At 31.7% G+C, this 17,363-nt stretch overlaps 2 protein-coding genes across 2 annotated transcripts in view; one reads left to right on the top strand and one right to left on the bottom strand.

Moving 5' to 3' along the window:
- The window catches only part of LOC117176934, a 53,484-nt gene extending 41,336 nt beyond the window's left edge, over positions 1–12,148 (top strand). The window contains exon 4 of the mRNA XM_033367334.1: positions 11,264–12,148. Within this exon, the coding sequence (XP_033223225.1) occupies positions 11,264–11,506 (243 nt within the window). The 3' untranslated portion in view covers positions 11,507–12,148. The remainder of the gene's footprint in view (positions 1–11,263) is intronic.
- A 2,350-nt stretch (positions 12,149–14,498) lies between these two features.
- LOC117176737 lies at positions 14,499–17,267 on the bottom strand (the record flags this gene model as incomplete). The annotated part of the gene is made up of 4 exons (XM_033367004.1): positions 14,499–14,855; positions 14,933–15,094; positions 15,878–16,011; positions 17,174–17,267. Coding segments are annotated over 4 exons (666 nt in total), but the record flags the coding sequence as incomplete, so codon positions are not given.
- Positions 17,268–17,363: the final 96 nt, after the last annotated feature.

The raw sequence follows: 17,363 nt of genomic DNA, 5'->3' as shown, positions 1-17,363 counted from the left end.
TCATTAGGCCTACTTTCAGTTCGTCGCTCATTCTGAAGTCGTTCGCTTTTTGCTTTAAAAAGTGACAGTCGTTCATCATGCAGCATTTACTCATTATTTCCAACGACGACGGTATGTTTGTCTGTCATTTCTTTTGTGAAAGGCCTTTGAAAAAGTGATTTCTTAGTCAAGTTCAAATCTTCTGCGCTTAGGGTTAGCCCGTTCTGAGAAGCGCGCTATATGAGTCAACGGTGTTGACTCATATTGTCATTGGTTTGGCTAAACATGTTACTGACCACTTCTTGATGCGTGTTTCGTATACAGACAACGCTTGTGTCGCTAAAGGTACTAGGATTGGTTCTATTCGCTGATCATGGGCGCTTAGCGTTCGGCCCTCTGGCGAAGGGTACACTGTTATTATCGATGTGCGCACTAGTCACTATTTTGGATACCATTTCTGTCTTTAAAAAGTAATTGCTTAGTCAAGTTCAAATCTTGGGCGCTTAGCGTTTGATCGTTTCGAGAAGCGCGCAATATAACTCATTGGTTTGGCTAAACATATTACTGACTACTTTGTGATGCGTGATTCTTATAGTGACATCGCTTTTGTCGCTAAAGTTACTAGGATTGGTTTTATTCGCTGATCTTGAGCGCTTAGCGTTCAACCCTCTTTCGAAGGGTAGAATGTTATTAACGGTATGTACGCACTAGTTACTAATGTTACTTTGTGTACCATTTCTGCCTTTAAAAAAGTGATGAATTAGCCAAGTTAAAATCCTGGGCGCTTAGCATGTGATCGTTTTGAGAAACGCGCTATATGAGTCAACGGTGTAGGCGAAACTATGACAGACCACGATCTGAACCGTGATTTCTATGTTGACATCGCTTTTGTAACCAAATTTGTTGCAATTCGTTTTATTCACTGATCTTGAGCGCTTAGCGCCGCATAGCGCTAAAACTGTCCATTTTTTTGGATTTTTTTTACGGATATTTCATCCGACATTTTCCGATACATTTAGTGCGGGGTCCTTTCGAACTAGTACACACACACAAATCAATTTTAATTATAAATATTTTTGAATCTTCTTAATATTCTTCTGGAATCATTTTTGTTTGACTAATGCACATGAGCACGTGGAGTGAGATTTGAAAAGTGAGGTTATATTCGATAAAATATAAAAAGCATTAAATCTATAATGTTACTAACCCGGAACTTCATACACTTGGTATAAGGTAATCTCTGATTTCACCATATCAGCAAAAAAATATAAAATTCAAAAAAGCTGGAAATTATTTTTTTGTTTGCATAAATAGTAAATGCGCTTAAAATAACGACGCTTCCTCGAATGGATTGCTGGAAATATTCAGAAGTTAAAAATTAATTTTGATGTTGATTCTAGCGAATTAAAGCTTACCGTTGCCTTCATTATGAATATAAGAAATTTCACCAATAATGATGTGATTCCGAAATCGCAGTCTACTTTTTGATTTTTGCACTTTAAGTTCGATTAACGAAAACAAATATCACGACGATAACAGAAAACTTGACATAATCTTGTCTAACCTCACCCGACCCGACGTGGTTCTGACGCGAACCACACCATCCGCCCCCTTGCGGCCACATGTGGAAAATCCGATTGGGCCCAGATCGGAACTCGGGAATAAGTTGGGCAATTTCTGCACAGGCACAGACCCCGCGCACCCCGCAAAGCTACTCTTACAACTATCTATGGAGCGGTGTCAATTCTCGAAAGGGCTACAGAAGGGGGCTTTTGAAGGATTCTACTGCATTTATGTTTACCTGCGTGATTAGAAGTATAGAGATGAAATAAGATAGAGGCAAGTATGGGACCCTGATAGATGCTACTCTTGACCACGGCCAAGTCTGATGACTCACCCTTGCTAATAATTACTTTCTGTGATCGTTTCCTTAGATAAAAAGCAAACCATTTCAAGACTGTTTTTGAAATTTTTAAATGTTTTGGTTGATGTAATATGCGTTGATGGTTCACGATATCAAACGCCTTGGAGAAATCGAATGAAACAACGACCGTAATTTCAATCCTATCCATAGCCAGTTTAAAGTCCGTAGTAACTTTAAGTCAAGCCGAAATAGTGCTGTATCCTGCACGAAAATTGGACTGTAAGGGATCAATAAGTTTATTGGAATTTATGTGATCCGTTAACTCGTAAAGAGCAATACGTTCTAATGGTTTAGTGATTGCATTTAGATTGGAGATAAGGCGGAAATCTTTGGAAGAGGTAGGGTTTGAAACTTATTTAATTGGTCGAATAACTGCCACTTTTCATGGATTAGGGAACATTCCCTCCTGAAAGCAGACATTTTAAATATGCAGAAGGTCAGAAAAAATAACCAGAAGTGATAAGCGGATCATTTTAATTAAGTAGTAGACGATATTGAGCCCGACAACGGCAGGGTTGGAAAGGTATTTATTTAAGAGAGCATTAGGAGAGAGTCAAGTCCAGAGAAACACGCTTGGGAGGGATCAAGCCCAATCGCCCTAAAAGGAGCCATACATTCTCATTTTTACATTCTCATCAGAGAAGGTATTAGATTTGTGTAAAATTTGACCCTCCCCCCAGTTTTTGTCAAATGTCCACATTTTGAGACCTCCTGAATCCGAAAAACAGGTTTTTACGAATGTGTCTGTCTGTATGTCTGTATGTCTGTCTGTGAACACGACAACTTTTGAAAAAAGTCATCTATTAGATTGCCCTTTGGTACACTCGTTTAGTGTCCTAAAATAAAGGTCAAGTTCGTTAGCCAGCCATTTTGGATAAAAATTCAAAAAGTGGGCACATTTTGAATATTTTTGAGACCACTTTTTTAAAAATTGAAAAATTTTCTGTATGATTATTCATAGTATTAAAAAAGTTTAACAATTTATCCTAATGACTTTTTTCCAAAAATTAAAAATTCCTAGAGTTTATTATTTTCAAAATAATAAAAAAAAAAAAACAAACTGAAAAGAACAATTTAGGCCAAACAACGCATGGTACGAAAAAAAGTCTGGAAAAGAAAAATATTGCTTTTTGAAAGCCCTACAAGATTATGATAACAACTTTTTCAATTTGGTCAAAAAGTTGAAAAATCCAAATTTGATCGTACAAAAAAATTTTGAAACCACATTTTTGCAAGATGTAAAAATTCTATGCACAGTTGTTCATATTACTTAAAAACTTAAACAATTTATCCTTCTGATTTTTTTCTATAAAAAGAAAATTGTCAGGGTTAGAGCATTTTCAATATCCAAAAAAACAAGCTAAAATCAACATTTTAAGCCATACAACGCATGTCATGAAAAAAGTCAGTAAAAGAAAAACGTTGCTTTCTTAAAGCCCTACAAGATTATGATAACAACTTTTTCAATTTGGTCAAAAAGTTGCAAATTCCAAATTTGATCGTACGTGTCACGGATTTTAGTTTGTAGAAGGTTTTTAATCTTCCAGGATTCGGCTCGGATTGCCGTATTTTTTGTTCTTTTCGCCTATCTACGTCAAATATTCTAAGGTCAAGAATGAGGTCAGTAACGTGGTCTTCGTATTCACATTTTGTTCAAAACAAATTTTTTCCCATTCATGTAAGAAGGAACCTTGTCGAGGTCATCCACTATCATAAGACCTATCAGTGATATAGATCAGTCTGTATTATGTGTGGAGGTATGGGGAACTATTAGCAGTCCTTATGCATTTAATACGGACCTTAAATATTTAGTTTAGCTGGTCCTTGAGTTTAGACTAGTATTTAAATCACGTTGGATAATACTGTTATAGCAATGAGGAATATGTGAAATCTTTTTTACTTTAGATCACTTCCAAAGAAGGCGTTTGGCGCTTTATAAATAAAACCTATACCGAAGCACTACCTCTTGTTTTTAACCTCGATAAAAAAGAATTCATTTGACGGATAAGTTGATAATGGCAAGCCACTCCTACCATAGCACTCCTAAGCTGTCATGGAGGTAAAGATATATTCCGCCTCCGCTCCTGGCATCTCTGTCTCTACGGTCTCTACGAAATAGTATGTACTTATCAAGAGAAACTGAACTGGAGGGACAGTTAGGGGCCAGCCAAGTCTCAGAAACAGCTCAAATGTGATAGGATTGGGAGCCAAATCAATGTTTAAATTCTGGATAATGGGCCAGGAGAGATTGAGCATTAACGTGGCACATGGATAGAGTATCCGTTGAGATAGTAAGTCATATACATTAGAGGTAACTAAATTGAAAAAATGAAGCTCGAGGTAAAAGAAGACTTCAAAAAGGTATATAAAAAGGCCATTCATAGGTTTGCTTTAAGACCTGGAAGACCTGAAAAAGCCATGGAATTTTGTAACCAGACTCTTGTAGTAACCCTGATGCAAGTCAAAGGTGTTTGGTTTTCCTCTGCCTCCTGAGTTCGAGGGCCGCGGCGTAGACCTTCCGTAAATATCACGAGAATTTTGGGAAAATCTAAAAATCTTATATCCCTTCCTCACATTACTCCCATCCCCACCGAGTGAGTCACGCCTACCCAGAAAGGAAAATGGCTTAATAGTGTAATAATAATAATAATAAATTTTTCGAGTAAAAAACGAATTGTCTGCAACCTTAATTATCTAGTTTGAAAGAGTTTCAGTTTTTTAAATGGTCACAATTTTATGTTGCTAAATTCGGAAAGCTGGAGTTTAAAATTATTTAAGTTAAATCTTTAAAATTATACATTGGTCTCCGTGTGGAAAACTTTCATATCAGTTTATTGTCAAGTCTGGCCCAAGTGTAGCTTTATCTACTGCCTATATCTACCAGCAAACTTGTTTTGGCGTTTTTGAAACGAGATATAGATTGTTTAAAATGATTAAAAATAAGAAATTCACACAATGAAACCAAGCTTTTTTACTTACGATCTTAATTGTCTGATCTAGTCCCGTTAGGCGCTGATCAGGTAAATATACTTATAGTGAAAAATAAACTTTTTCCAAGACACTAAAAAAATGAAGATTCCAGCCAGCGGCTGAATAGCCTCCAACTAGTTGCTAACTAGCAAATGACCAGCGGCTGACCATACGGCCTGGTCTGGCTCTAGCAAGAAAAAAAAGTTACACTTTTAACCAGGTGCAGGCCAGACGATTTTGTCAGCGTCAAGACTGGAAACTAGAAGTTTCCTTAAAGTAAACGAATTATCTTTCAAATTTGAATCGGTGATTTAATTCTGACTGACACTTATTGGTACTTCAATAACTTTATCTACTGCCTGAAATTTTAAGAATACTGCTGGATTTCCAGCCAAAAATATATTTTGTCATATAATAGTTCGACCTTTATATATTTGCGATGTGTACATTGTGTATAGCGCATACAGTATATTGTGTATGGTTGTTGGAATCAGATATTCGATACACTCAACAGCATCTGGTGGCAGATATGGTTTTCAATTTTCAACGACCTCAGAATCGTATCTCCGGCATTGGCAATGCTCTTATCGCAGTTGAAAATGGTTCCCTGGCATTCTCGCATCAAGTTCTTAAACGAGCGATCGAGATCCCGTTAAACCGTTAAACCGTTAAACGCACTCGCGTTAAATGGTGATTACACGATAAAGGGCCCCTTTGGAGTTATAGCATTTCAATTCGTGTACGCACGTATTAGGGATGTTTGCTGCCTATATACTGTACAAATGTAGGTGCAGGGACTCCTTATCCCACCCACAATTCAATAATACATATATACTACACACTATTCTTTATGTGTATATGTATATAGTCTATAGCAATTCCTGAATAGTCCCGCCCTATTGCGAATCAGAAAACTTCCCTTCTTGTTTCACTTACACTACAATGATATAATATAGACAGCGGCGTTTAATGTATTATATCCAAAGACATTATCTCGCGATTTGAGGGAAGTTTCAAATGAGATTAGATGCTCTTATTAAAATAACAGGCAACAAAAAATAATAGCACACCATAACCTGGAATCAAAATGAAGAGTACTATTTATAAAATAATTATATATTGAAATATCAAAGGACTATTGATAATAGTAACATATGCTAGATGCATTTATAATTATTAACCTAATTATATAGAAATGATGAACATTATACCATTTTCATTTGCAATGGACACATTTTAATATTTTGAGCGTTACTGGTTTTAATGCCATCAAATTATCGCACAGAATTTACAAACTTTGACACTCAGCACGTAGGTCAACATTTCGAATCAGCTTATCAAAAATTATGCATGTCGTTTAAAATATAAATATTAATCAGGGCATCATAAGAAATCATGCACAGAAATATAATTAATATTAAATCAAGAAAATATCCTTACGAATGCGAACGATACAGTATTTTCTTGATCCAAAACAATATTTCTTGTCTCAAGAAAATGCACTAAATTTTATTCATGCCAGTAAATTTTTTCGAAACAAGAAAAATTTTCTTGGGTAATGACAATATTGTAACGTTTGTATTCGTATATATATTTTCTTGATTCTATGATGATTTTTTCTCATGTATCATGCTGACAGCTACAGCTAGAATCCGTCCTTAATATCCTTAAGGAACAAGATCACTTTTGCTTTGAGAAAGACTAATCTTAGCGCGCTCACATTGATTAAAGCAGGTACTATCATCCCTTCCAAGTCTGCCGTGATTTGACAAAACACCGTTAACTGCAAAAAAATCGAAATTTTTTTTATATCGTTGAAATCATGAAGAAAAGATACACCGGATTATTAAAATAATTTTTTCAAATTGTTAATAACTTTTTAAATAATTATTGCTAATTTTGGAGAAAACGCCGTTAACTGACTAATTTGGCGCGTCGTGATTTGGAAGAGAGCCATAACTTACCGTTAACTGCAGGCTCAAATCATGGACAGCTGAATAAATCATAGAAAAATCCGAGAAAAAGCCGCAACGCACAGTGGTCCAGTGACCCGATTTTCTGGTCAAAACTCAGGAACTCAAACAAAAGTAGTACGATTTTGACGAAATTTATACTGTTTAGGCTTTTTGGTCTCTGATTCCGAAAATGAAATCAGAATGACCAAATTCAAAATGGCGGACCCAAAATGGCGGACATTTTTCGTGAAAAGTGTTGCGATTTTGCTGAAATTCATATTATCAAGGGTTTTTGGGTCGCTAATTCCAAAAATGAAATCAGAATGGCAAAATTCAGATTGGCGGATCCAAAATGGTGGACATTTTTCCTGTAAAGTGTTTCGATTTTGCTGAAATTCATATTATTAAATCCTTTGGGTCGCTGATTCCGAACATGAAATTAGAATTGCAAAATTCAAAATGGCGGACCCAAAATGGTGGACATTTTCGTGAAAAGTAGTGCGATTTTGCTGAAATTCATATTATCAAGGTTTTTTGGGTCATCGGCACTGGCTCCTTGGTCCGGGAAGTTGACCTAATTAAATTAATACTTCATGAATTTATATGTAAATTCATAGATTTATAACGTAAATATAATCAAAGAGTATATGAGTTATGAAATCTAAGTCAATGTACACTCCCGCCCAATAATCTTTGCTCACCCGAGATCGAAACGACTCTAACTTTGTAACTCCATATCTCGGCAATAAATAAACCTACATAATTCTGCAGGAGCTCATTTGAAAGCTCTTTTCAACTTATTTTGATTGGTGTATATTAAAGTTGTGATCGAATATTTTCTTTTGCGCTCACCAATTCGAAAAAAATGGTAGAAAAAAACTAAAAAAAAAAGACAGTTTTTTAGCTCTTTTTCGCACTATTCAAATCACTTATTGAAAAATATTTTTGATCTAAATTCAGTGATTATTTGAGCGTTTCCTTCAGAAACATCATCTATATTCATTGCTATTAATCTCTGAAAATTTGAATCGTAGAAAAAAGTTCACTTGAAAGAAAATGCTCTATTTTGTAAGGAAAATAGGTTAAAAAAATGTCATAGGCATATAAAAACATTTTTTTAGTCATAATATCAATTAGCCTAATTTTTTCAACATTTCATTTTTCTTCACTTCAGAGGAATTAAAGAGACCATACATATATACTTGGAGCTATTCTTTTCATTATAGACAAAATTTAATTGTATGCATATAATTACATTCTCGATCAACCAAATCTTGCACTCAGTGTTAGGCTACATGATATTATGACTAAAAAAAATGTTTTCACATGCTTATGAAATCTTTATTACGTATTCTCCTTATACGATACGACAAAAGTTTCGTAATTTTTGTTTTGATTTTTGGCCCTTTATACGGAAGGTAAATATTTGAGCATAATTTTAATATAGACTATTCACAATGGCTTGAAAAGACATTTCAAATGAGCACCTGCAGAGTTCTGTAAGTCTATTTATTGCCGAGATATGGAGTTTCAAAGTTACAGTCGTTTTGTTCTTGGGTGGGCAAATATTATTGGGCGATAGTGTATATTATTTAACATAACACAAATTACTACTTTATTTATAAATCGATGTTATTAATTTATGTAGAATATTTATCGTAACGTTCGTCGAATCGTCCAACCAGCTTTTATTACCCTCTAGGAAACGATTTTTCGTGTTATGGGCATTTTTTATTTCTTTTTCAAAACACAAAAACTTTCTTCAAGGCCTGTCGTGAATGTTCTTCGATGACGTGTGAAGGCGTTGCATCATCGATGAGTTTGATGCAGAAAATTTCGATCAAATGATTCAACTTTTCCGACAAAAAAACATCATGTATGGCATCAAAAATCTGTCTTCTTGTCCAAAGAAAAACTTTCCTCTTGAATCCTATTAAAAAAAATTATTATTACCAAAAAATGTTTTTCATCGCTCCGCCGGGTGATACCGGCGGATTTACAATCTGTATACTTTTCTACACTAGGAAACCGTTAAATCACCGCAGAATTTCGTAGGATAAAAAATAATTCTCTATGAGAAGAATTTCACAATTTCGGAACAACATCTATTTTGGTTTGCCTTTTTTTTATCGAAAATTACAAAAACTACACCACTTTTTTTTCGGCGCTCGAAAGCGTGCACGTGCAAAATCTCGCGCGGGTCTCCACAAATGGCACTTTCGAGCTTTCACCATGGGCCAGGTGTTCAATGTTAACGCCAGATCTGTTGGATTTTAAAGCTTCAATGCCATCTATTGACAAATATATAAAGCTTTACCTCGTACGGTAACTTTCGATTTTAGGGGGTTTGGCCTGAAAATCAGACCGCCGGACCACTGTGCAACGGGCAGTTACGAACTTTACTAAATTATCGGGCGGTGATCTCGAGCCTTAGTGGTTTCCAAGAGGTTCGTACGCGCTTGCACCGTTCTCTGGAATCATCGAACCCCGAAAAAAAGTCTGTGATTTGAAAAACGCCGTAACTGCATTTATATTTAGCTGCGACATTCATCCTTAACTGCCCCTTACGGCGGTTTCTGAATTTCAGCATCCCAATCGACACCGTTAACTGCATTTTATATAACTAATTAACATTTTTAACCATTTTTTTCGCAACGATGAAAAGTTTATGTGCAACTTATTCAAGAACAACAAAAAAACTGCAGAAAATGAATTAAAATTCGCGGTACACGCGAATAAACATTCGAACAGTTTTGATCGATTTTCTCGGCTTCGTTCATTTCGCAATTAACGGTGTTTTCTCAAATCACGGCAGTATTATTTAATAAGTATCATAGTTATTTCTGTGTTAACAATTTTTTTTAGAGTTTGAACATTTTTCTCAGCACCTTAGCACTTACTATACTGATAAAAGTACATCAGGAAAAGACTGAAGAAGATCAAAGATTATAAAATAGGTGAAAAACGGAATTGCAAAATAAATATGTGAAGTGGCAAAAAATACCATTTCTAAACTTCTTAGGAAATTACCATACATCAATGACCAAAAGTGAAAATGAACAGAAAAACGCGGATACGCAAAAGTACGCCGATTCGGCGATGTTTTGGGTTGTAACAAAAATGAAACGCCCGATAACAATAGAATGCAGCTATGTTCATGTTACAGTTTCACCCTTGAAATATCCTCACTTTTAGAATAAAAACTTATTTTGAGAATATACCAAATAATCTGCAACAAAAATGATCCCACTGTTTTTCTGTGTAAAAAATGAGATTTTTGAAAACAAACGACACTATGTGTTACAATTTATTTAAATATCAAATTTTGCAATGCTATTTTGTCAAAAAATATCGCGATAAGTAATTTGTATTAATTCAGCTTGTATTTTCAGTTATTTTACTAGGGGATTATAGTTACGATTTGCAAATAGAAAATATGCTAAATGAAAAATAATTTAGCAAAGTTGCAAAACTTCCAAACAAAAATAGTTTTTAGCCATTTCTTTATTGTGGAAGATGATGATTTACATGGTAATCGTCAAAGTGGAGATTTGAATTCGGGATCCTGTAAGTGACCTGGAATTTCTTTAATTACAAAAAAACCTTGAAATTACCTGAAATTCAGTTTTAAAATCCAGTTTTTTTCTTAGAAAGATTGTTTACTTTAAGAAGAATATGCTTATTTTAAAAAAGATTTCAGTTATTTTATTCGTGCTTGTTCTTATCAGTACAAATAGTTCACGTAGTTCTAACAATAAAATTCAGGGTTATAAAATTGAATTTAGATCATTTTTAGGTTATTTATTTTTTTTTGTGATTAAAAAATTCCACATCTCACGGTCATGAACCGGGGAGCCGATACCATTTTCATAGAGGACAGTTTATTCCAGTGGGATACTGAGGTGCTTGTTTAACCTTTTCTCCCCTATATAATATATAGTATAATATATAGCAAGGGCATATGTGATTTAAAGTCAATATAAATTTTTTTTTATTTATTAAATAAAGTATGATGAATTGAATAAAGATTCTACAAGAGGAATCATTCAAAGTCAGAGAATACTGTTAGAAATTTCTTGAAAACTCAACCACCTTCAATTTACTGTGGTTGAATATTCAACTGTTTAGTTTAAAATGAAATTCCTTTTGGTTAAAAATTCATTCAATTGCAGTAGTTGAGTAATTCAGTTCCCCCAGCATTAAAAATCCATGAGAAATATTGCAATTTTTAAAAATATTACAATGTCAGACTTATGTTCGCAAATTTCGGTTGCCAACATTTACCAACTTCTACAGCATTCGGTGGTTGGTCTCAATGCTTAATAATGCAACTTCCAGAATGTTGTAACATTTGAACTAAAATCTTATGTTTTATTAGACTTAGATTAGTCCTATTTATTAATTTGTTTAAATAAGATATATTTTTTTATTTAAGGTGAAGATATGGTTTCAAAATCGGCGTATGAAGTGGAGGAACAGCAAGGAACGAGAACTATTAGCATCAGGTGGATCTAGAGAGCAAACCTTGCCGAACAAGAACAATCCTAATCCAGATTTGAGTGACGCTGATGGTGACAGACAGAAACTGGACTTTAGCGACGCTAGTCCTTTGCAAAGTCCTCAAAGACCCGAAGATCAAACTGATAATGAAGATAATGAAGATATCGAAGTCACGTGATAGAATTCACGTTTCGTATGGGTTCAGAGAGTTACGAAAAAATGCAACTTTAAAGTTTGGTTGGCGAAAATGATCTCAAAAATCAGCTTCACTTTTAGGCCCATATGATTTTAAATTGTTTAAAAATATTCTATTCTTAAAATGTATGAAGCGATCATTTCCAAAGGTTGAATTCCATTTTATTCATGAAACAAGTCAACCAAAATTGTGTTGGTAAATTTACAAAAGTTTGTTGACGATCTTTAGATGGACATACATTTTTAATTTTCGAAGAAAAAAATTGTTTATAGTATCTTGTAAGTATTTGTAATATATTAATTAACTTGCGATCTAATGTCAAATTTGGACAAATATAGTGTTACACTTTACAAGTTGAACATGGAAACGTCAATAAGAAATCTGTCTTGTAAATGCAATATAACTTAAAAAATTCATACTTTGCAAACAATAAAACGAGAAAAGAAAAATGTATCGACCTTCAATATACCTTTAGAATTTAGATATTATGTATAGTTGATTAAATAATAGTCATAAAATAAAATAATAATTGTCATGGAAGCTACTCAAATTTATTGTTGGTCGATGCATGATATTTAATTTATTTCTGATTTGTACAAATTTTTATTTTTAGGCTCAAAGTATTTCAGTTCTTGAAGTTTTATTTTAAAAACTGATTCTCAATCGAAAATCAATAGTAAAAGTAGACTTTTTGCTGTGAGCCTAACTTAAACCAAAGCTTTAATAAATATATTTTCCTCAACAAAAATGTCTTTATAGAATCTAACTACTCCTACTTTTGTAACTTCGTTTATAGATATAATAATTAAAGCAATGTCATCCTTACCCGATTCCTATGTTATCGACATTTTTTTGGAACAGCTCGGGTTCATATGAAAGGAGATAGAGAGTTGAAAATGGTGAAAACTAAGTAAAGGGCAATCAGGAACGTTTTTATGGTCCTAACTTTTTCGAATAACAAAAAAACCTTTCAAAAATAAACTTATTTTGTAATTCTACAAATATAGAACCATATAAACGTTCCTCAATAACTTTTACTTAATTTTTCAAAATTTCAATTCGATACATCATTTAGTTTAGATTATATCACTATATTTTGTTCCAAAAGAAAATATCGGTAAGGTAGAAATCATGTAAGTATAACATGGCCTTAAACCAAGTTTTAGGTAAAGAACATTTTGTGAAAAGACCAAAGTACACACTAAAAATATTTATAGAGTAAAAAAATCGACAACTGTATTATACTGTAATTAAATTATAAATGCGTGTGTCTCTGGATATGTCTTTTGAATTCTTCTAAGATATCGATTATGACTCACCTTAAGAGTAGAAATAATCATAAAGAGAAACCAAATGTAATTATATTCATCGTGATAATATATCATAAATATTCCATGTAATATAATGCAATAAAAATGTCTATAAAAAAAGAGAATTTTTTAATTAACTAGAATCAAACATTTTATTACAAAATTAAAGTAAATATATGAATCGAACAAATTTTGGATAATTTTTAAGTTTTTATATAATATGTATCTAGCATTAATTTATCTAATATGATTTCGAATCGATTGCGTACAAAACTGACTAACTTGACATTTACAGACCTCAAGATTTCTTATTTTATGATCTTTAAAGCGAAGTAACTTATGTCAAGTAGACCGTTCAAGAGTTTTTAAATTCAAGTTGAAACTCCATCAAAACGTTTTGGTTTAACCAAGGAAATAAAAACAAATTTTGGATATAAGAATTTTGAATACGAAACGTTTTATTTAAATTTTTATGATATTAGATAAATTGAACATTTTCAAATTAAAGAATTTTAATTCTAGTAAGTAATTGTGAATTTAGAAGCATTACCAGTAAATTTGAAAAGTTTTAATATTTATCAATTTTGACAGCATTTAAATTATTTTTTTTTTTAAATGAGACCTTTGAAAGCTTTTATTAAAATTAGTAAAACATTCAAAATTACCAACTTTCATGGTTATCAGTTCATTTGCATGTGAAGTAATTTGAATTTGCAATCATTAAAAATAAACAGAATTAAATATTAAGAATTTCAAATCTTAGTTCAACATTAGTTGATGTTAGTGAGTGTGAACCAGGCAAAAAATTTAAATAATGTATCTTAAATTAGGCCAGTATACCGAGAATTTAAGATCTATTATTTAGTTCAACATTTTTCAGCATTTTAAAGTTTTTAATTTGAAGAATATCTTTCAAAATTGTAAGTTTTCTAGAATTGTATATAGCAGTAAGGAAAAGCATAAAAAAGTACATAATTTTAAAATTCACTGTTAAAAATAAAACAATATAATACTTTCCCTTGAATAATTTAAGAATGTAAAACATATATCTTTATTTATTTGCATTTATATTCCACATGTTTATGAACGAATAAAATAAATATCAGAAACATTCTTTCTTATCGACTTTACCTACTGTTGATACTTTCTTAAACCTAGAAGGTTTAATTTACATGAATAGGACATAAAAATTGCAGAATTAATAAGGACTAGAATTATAAATAATCTTACATTAAAGAATTTAACACATTTTTTCGTGAAAACTTTGTACAATTTTATTCACACTATTAAACTATTGAGAAGTACATTGTCCCGCGAGATATTACGAGCGTTATATTAATTGTAAATTCACAAATTCACTAACAGTATATAAAAATGTTGCAAAATAAGAACTTAAAAATAATGTTATCACTCTTCTATTATTTTTTGAGCTACGTCTCTGGAGTTTAACTATAATTACAATCCTCATGACGTTTAAAGTGTTTACTATTGTTTAATTCTGGTACATGGTAACTGCAGGTATTAAATTTGGCATTTGATAAATTACTGTATGAACATAAATATAAATATTCAGAAATTGAAGGAATTTAGGAAACAGATTTCGATCAGCTTTATCTCTTCATCATCAAAATCAGTTCCCGTTACATACTATTGGCAATGTTCTCTACGAGTCGGTCTAATTTTTTTTTTTTTTTAAATATTTGAACTATTGAGAAATTTCAATATTTTTAGAAGGCTACAATCTCTCAAGTTACAGTTGAGTTTTTAAGTTCTAATTGTTTTGCAATCCTTTCTTGTTGCTGTGGCTGTTCAGCATTTTTTTGTGTTTCGTATAATTTACTAAACTCTTGCATGACAGCTTCTGTATCTTTATGATTGACAGATTCAGGTTTTTTGTTTGTCCTATTCTCGACTACTCTTAGTCTTGCAATATTTGGTAAATTTTGTTTCTCAGGTATTTGTGCGAATTCAGATTCTCCCAATCCCTTACTCCAGTTGGAGAGCCAATTACTTGCCTCACTCTATAAACGCAAAATTAGTTAGGAAATTTGTAATAATTCAAAAAAATTAAAAACAGTAATCATTTGTTTCTACCTACCTTTTTCTCGTTTCCTTTGTAATTTTTTTTCTCGTTGTCGTAATTTTTCTTTATCTCCATTAACTTGGTGAATTCTTTTTCTAACTTACGTTGCATCTGGTATTTTGCTACAGCCTGAGCATATGGACCCATTTCTCCTCTCATTGCTGCGTCCAAAATGATCTGCATTTATGAAAAGTATTAAATTTGAGAATGATATTTATATTTTCCATGTCCAAAAATAGTTAATTTCAGTGAATCAAGTCACTCTTTCCATTTTGAATTGAAATTGAAAAATGTAATCGAGATTTTTAATAAATAGTATGATACAGTTTAATTGAATGAAAAATAAATCAATTTAATTAATGTAATTGATCTTTGACGAAAATGATTCAAACAATAAATTCAACTTTTTATATTTGGTAAATTGGTAATTTCATTAAAATGTACTTAATTGAGCATGCCCGTATTATTTATTTGTGTAAAAAACATTAAATCTCATCAAAAACATCGGCGATGCAAAAAATGGTAAAGTACTATATGAGTTTGTGAAATCAAAGTTGGTCAAGTAATTTGGTCCAAAAAGGTTGATAATAAAATATATAAATAAACTTTTACATGTACGGAAGTTCTTGAATAGATTTAAAAAAAGTAATATATTGGACAATATGAACTTCGTGTGATTGAATGTTATAAGCAATATGATTTTAATTTAAAAAATTTCTGAATATGGAAGATTTATGATGATAGTATAATCACGCCAAGTTGTATAATATCTAATGTGCATGTTAAAATTTGTGTAGGGCACATGATAAACAATGTTCTTCATATATTTTAACATGAATATTTTTCTCAAATTGCTTAGCTCACTTTGATTTCATAAGTTCCTATTCTTGTACTTTGCAGCTTTTTTGCATCGCAGGTGCTTTTGGTGGAATTATAATAATTTCCGAGTCAATTACTCACAGCTCTCCTTCTCTTTGAATCATTGCTTGAATTTCCAATCGCTTCCGTTTCAGTTTGCGGGCCGAGCTCTACGACAATTTGGAAATCAGCATGTTCCCCGAGACTAAATCCAACACCGAGTCTCGAATCCGTCCCTATGTTGCAATAAGAAAATTATAATTGTTAAGACTGTAATAAGGGTGTAATGTCTGATATAAAAAATTAATATTACGAAATATCAATATCATAAGAGTTATTTGAAACTTTGCGTGCGTAATATTAAGTATTGGTTATAACTTAGTGGTGAAAGTGTACAGCGATTTGTGACGCAAAGGAAGTAGATACATACTGTCGACTAAAATTCGAAGTGACCTCAAACTTTGTACAAAAATTTCATTTTTAATTACGTTAAAATTATATCTTTTTTGTTATGTTTGTTTCTCGTCGGTTTCACATACTTATTCATGATTTTTTTTATAATTAAAATATTTTTGAAAAGTACAAATATAAACTATTATAAGAGTTTTATTTCTTGAGCCTATCAATTTTATTTTTTCATTTCATATATTAATTAAAGATTTGGTAACTAACAGTGAAGTTTAGTCACAAAATAATTGAATTGGAAGAGTTCATACCCACATGAAAATTATTTGAAAGATTCAACCAAATTCCTCTATCTAAAAATTAAAATTGGGCAATTTTAATATAAAGACACTTAAAATTTGCCATTTTTACGTTTGTAGTATTAAAAATGCAACTATTCACAATTTAAGATATTTTAATTTTAATTTAACGAATTTCTTATTTGAAGATTTTTAGGATAAACCCATTTTTAAATTGTATTTGCACAAAATCTTAAATTTCATTGGTATAAACTGTACGATTGAAAATATTTTGAAATTAGAAATTTAAATATTGAGGATATTTACAGTTAGACAATAAACATTTTATAATTGTTTTAAAACTATTTTAACTTTTAATCTTTCAGAATTTAGTAGTTTGAATTAGAACGTGGTTGAAAATGACGAAATAAAAAAGTACTATTTTTTACGCCCGAAACGTACATATTATAGAATTCTCGAAATTACATAATTTCACAATTAAATGTTGAATGTTATTAAATTAACTTAATATTTATATATTAAGTTTGGCTATAAATAATCTAAGTTCAAATTTGAACCATTATGAATTTGCAATAGATTTTTTTTTCGAAAATTATTTATATTACCATTTAAAATTTTTTGAATTTGAATTACGTTTTGAGAGGATTGATCAGTAATTGTCAGAACTACTTATGTTGAACTTACTCTATCTCACCTTTTTTAATTGGAGGAATATTCGAGTACACTAGAGATAGAATGGTAGGAACCTCCTCTGGTATAATTAAACTCGTCACGCCTGAAATATTAAATATAAAAAAAGGAAATAGATTTCATAAGTGAACCTTGATTAAAATTAGATTCACTTAAAATAGTTTAAAATAAAGGAAAAAAGTAAATTCTAGAAA

Source organism: Belonocnema kinseyi, chromosome 7, assembly GCF_010883055.1.
Source record: "Belonocnema kinseyi isolate 2016_QV_RU_SX_M_011 chromosome 7, B_treatae_v1, whole genome shotgun sequence".
In the NCBI taxonomy this organism is placed as follows: Eukaryota; Metazoa; Arthropoda; class Insecta; order Hymenoptera; family Cynipidae; genus Belonocnema; species Belonocnema kinseyi.
Note: the sequence above shows the minus strand (reverse complement) of the source record. Positions and strands in the feature narration are given on the sequence as shown.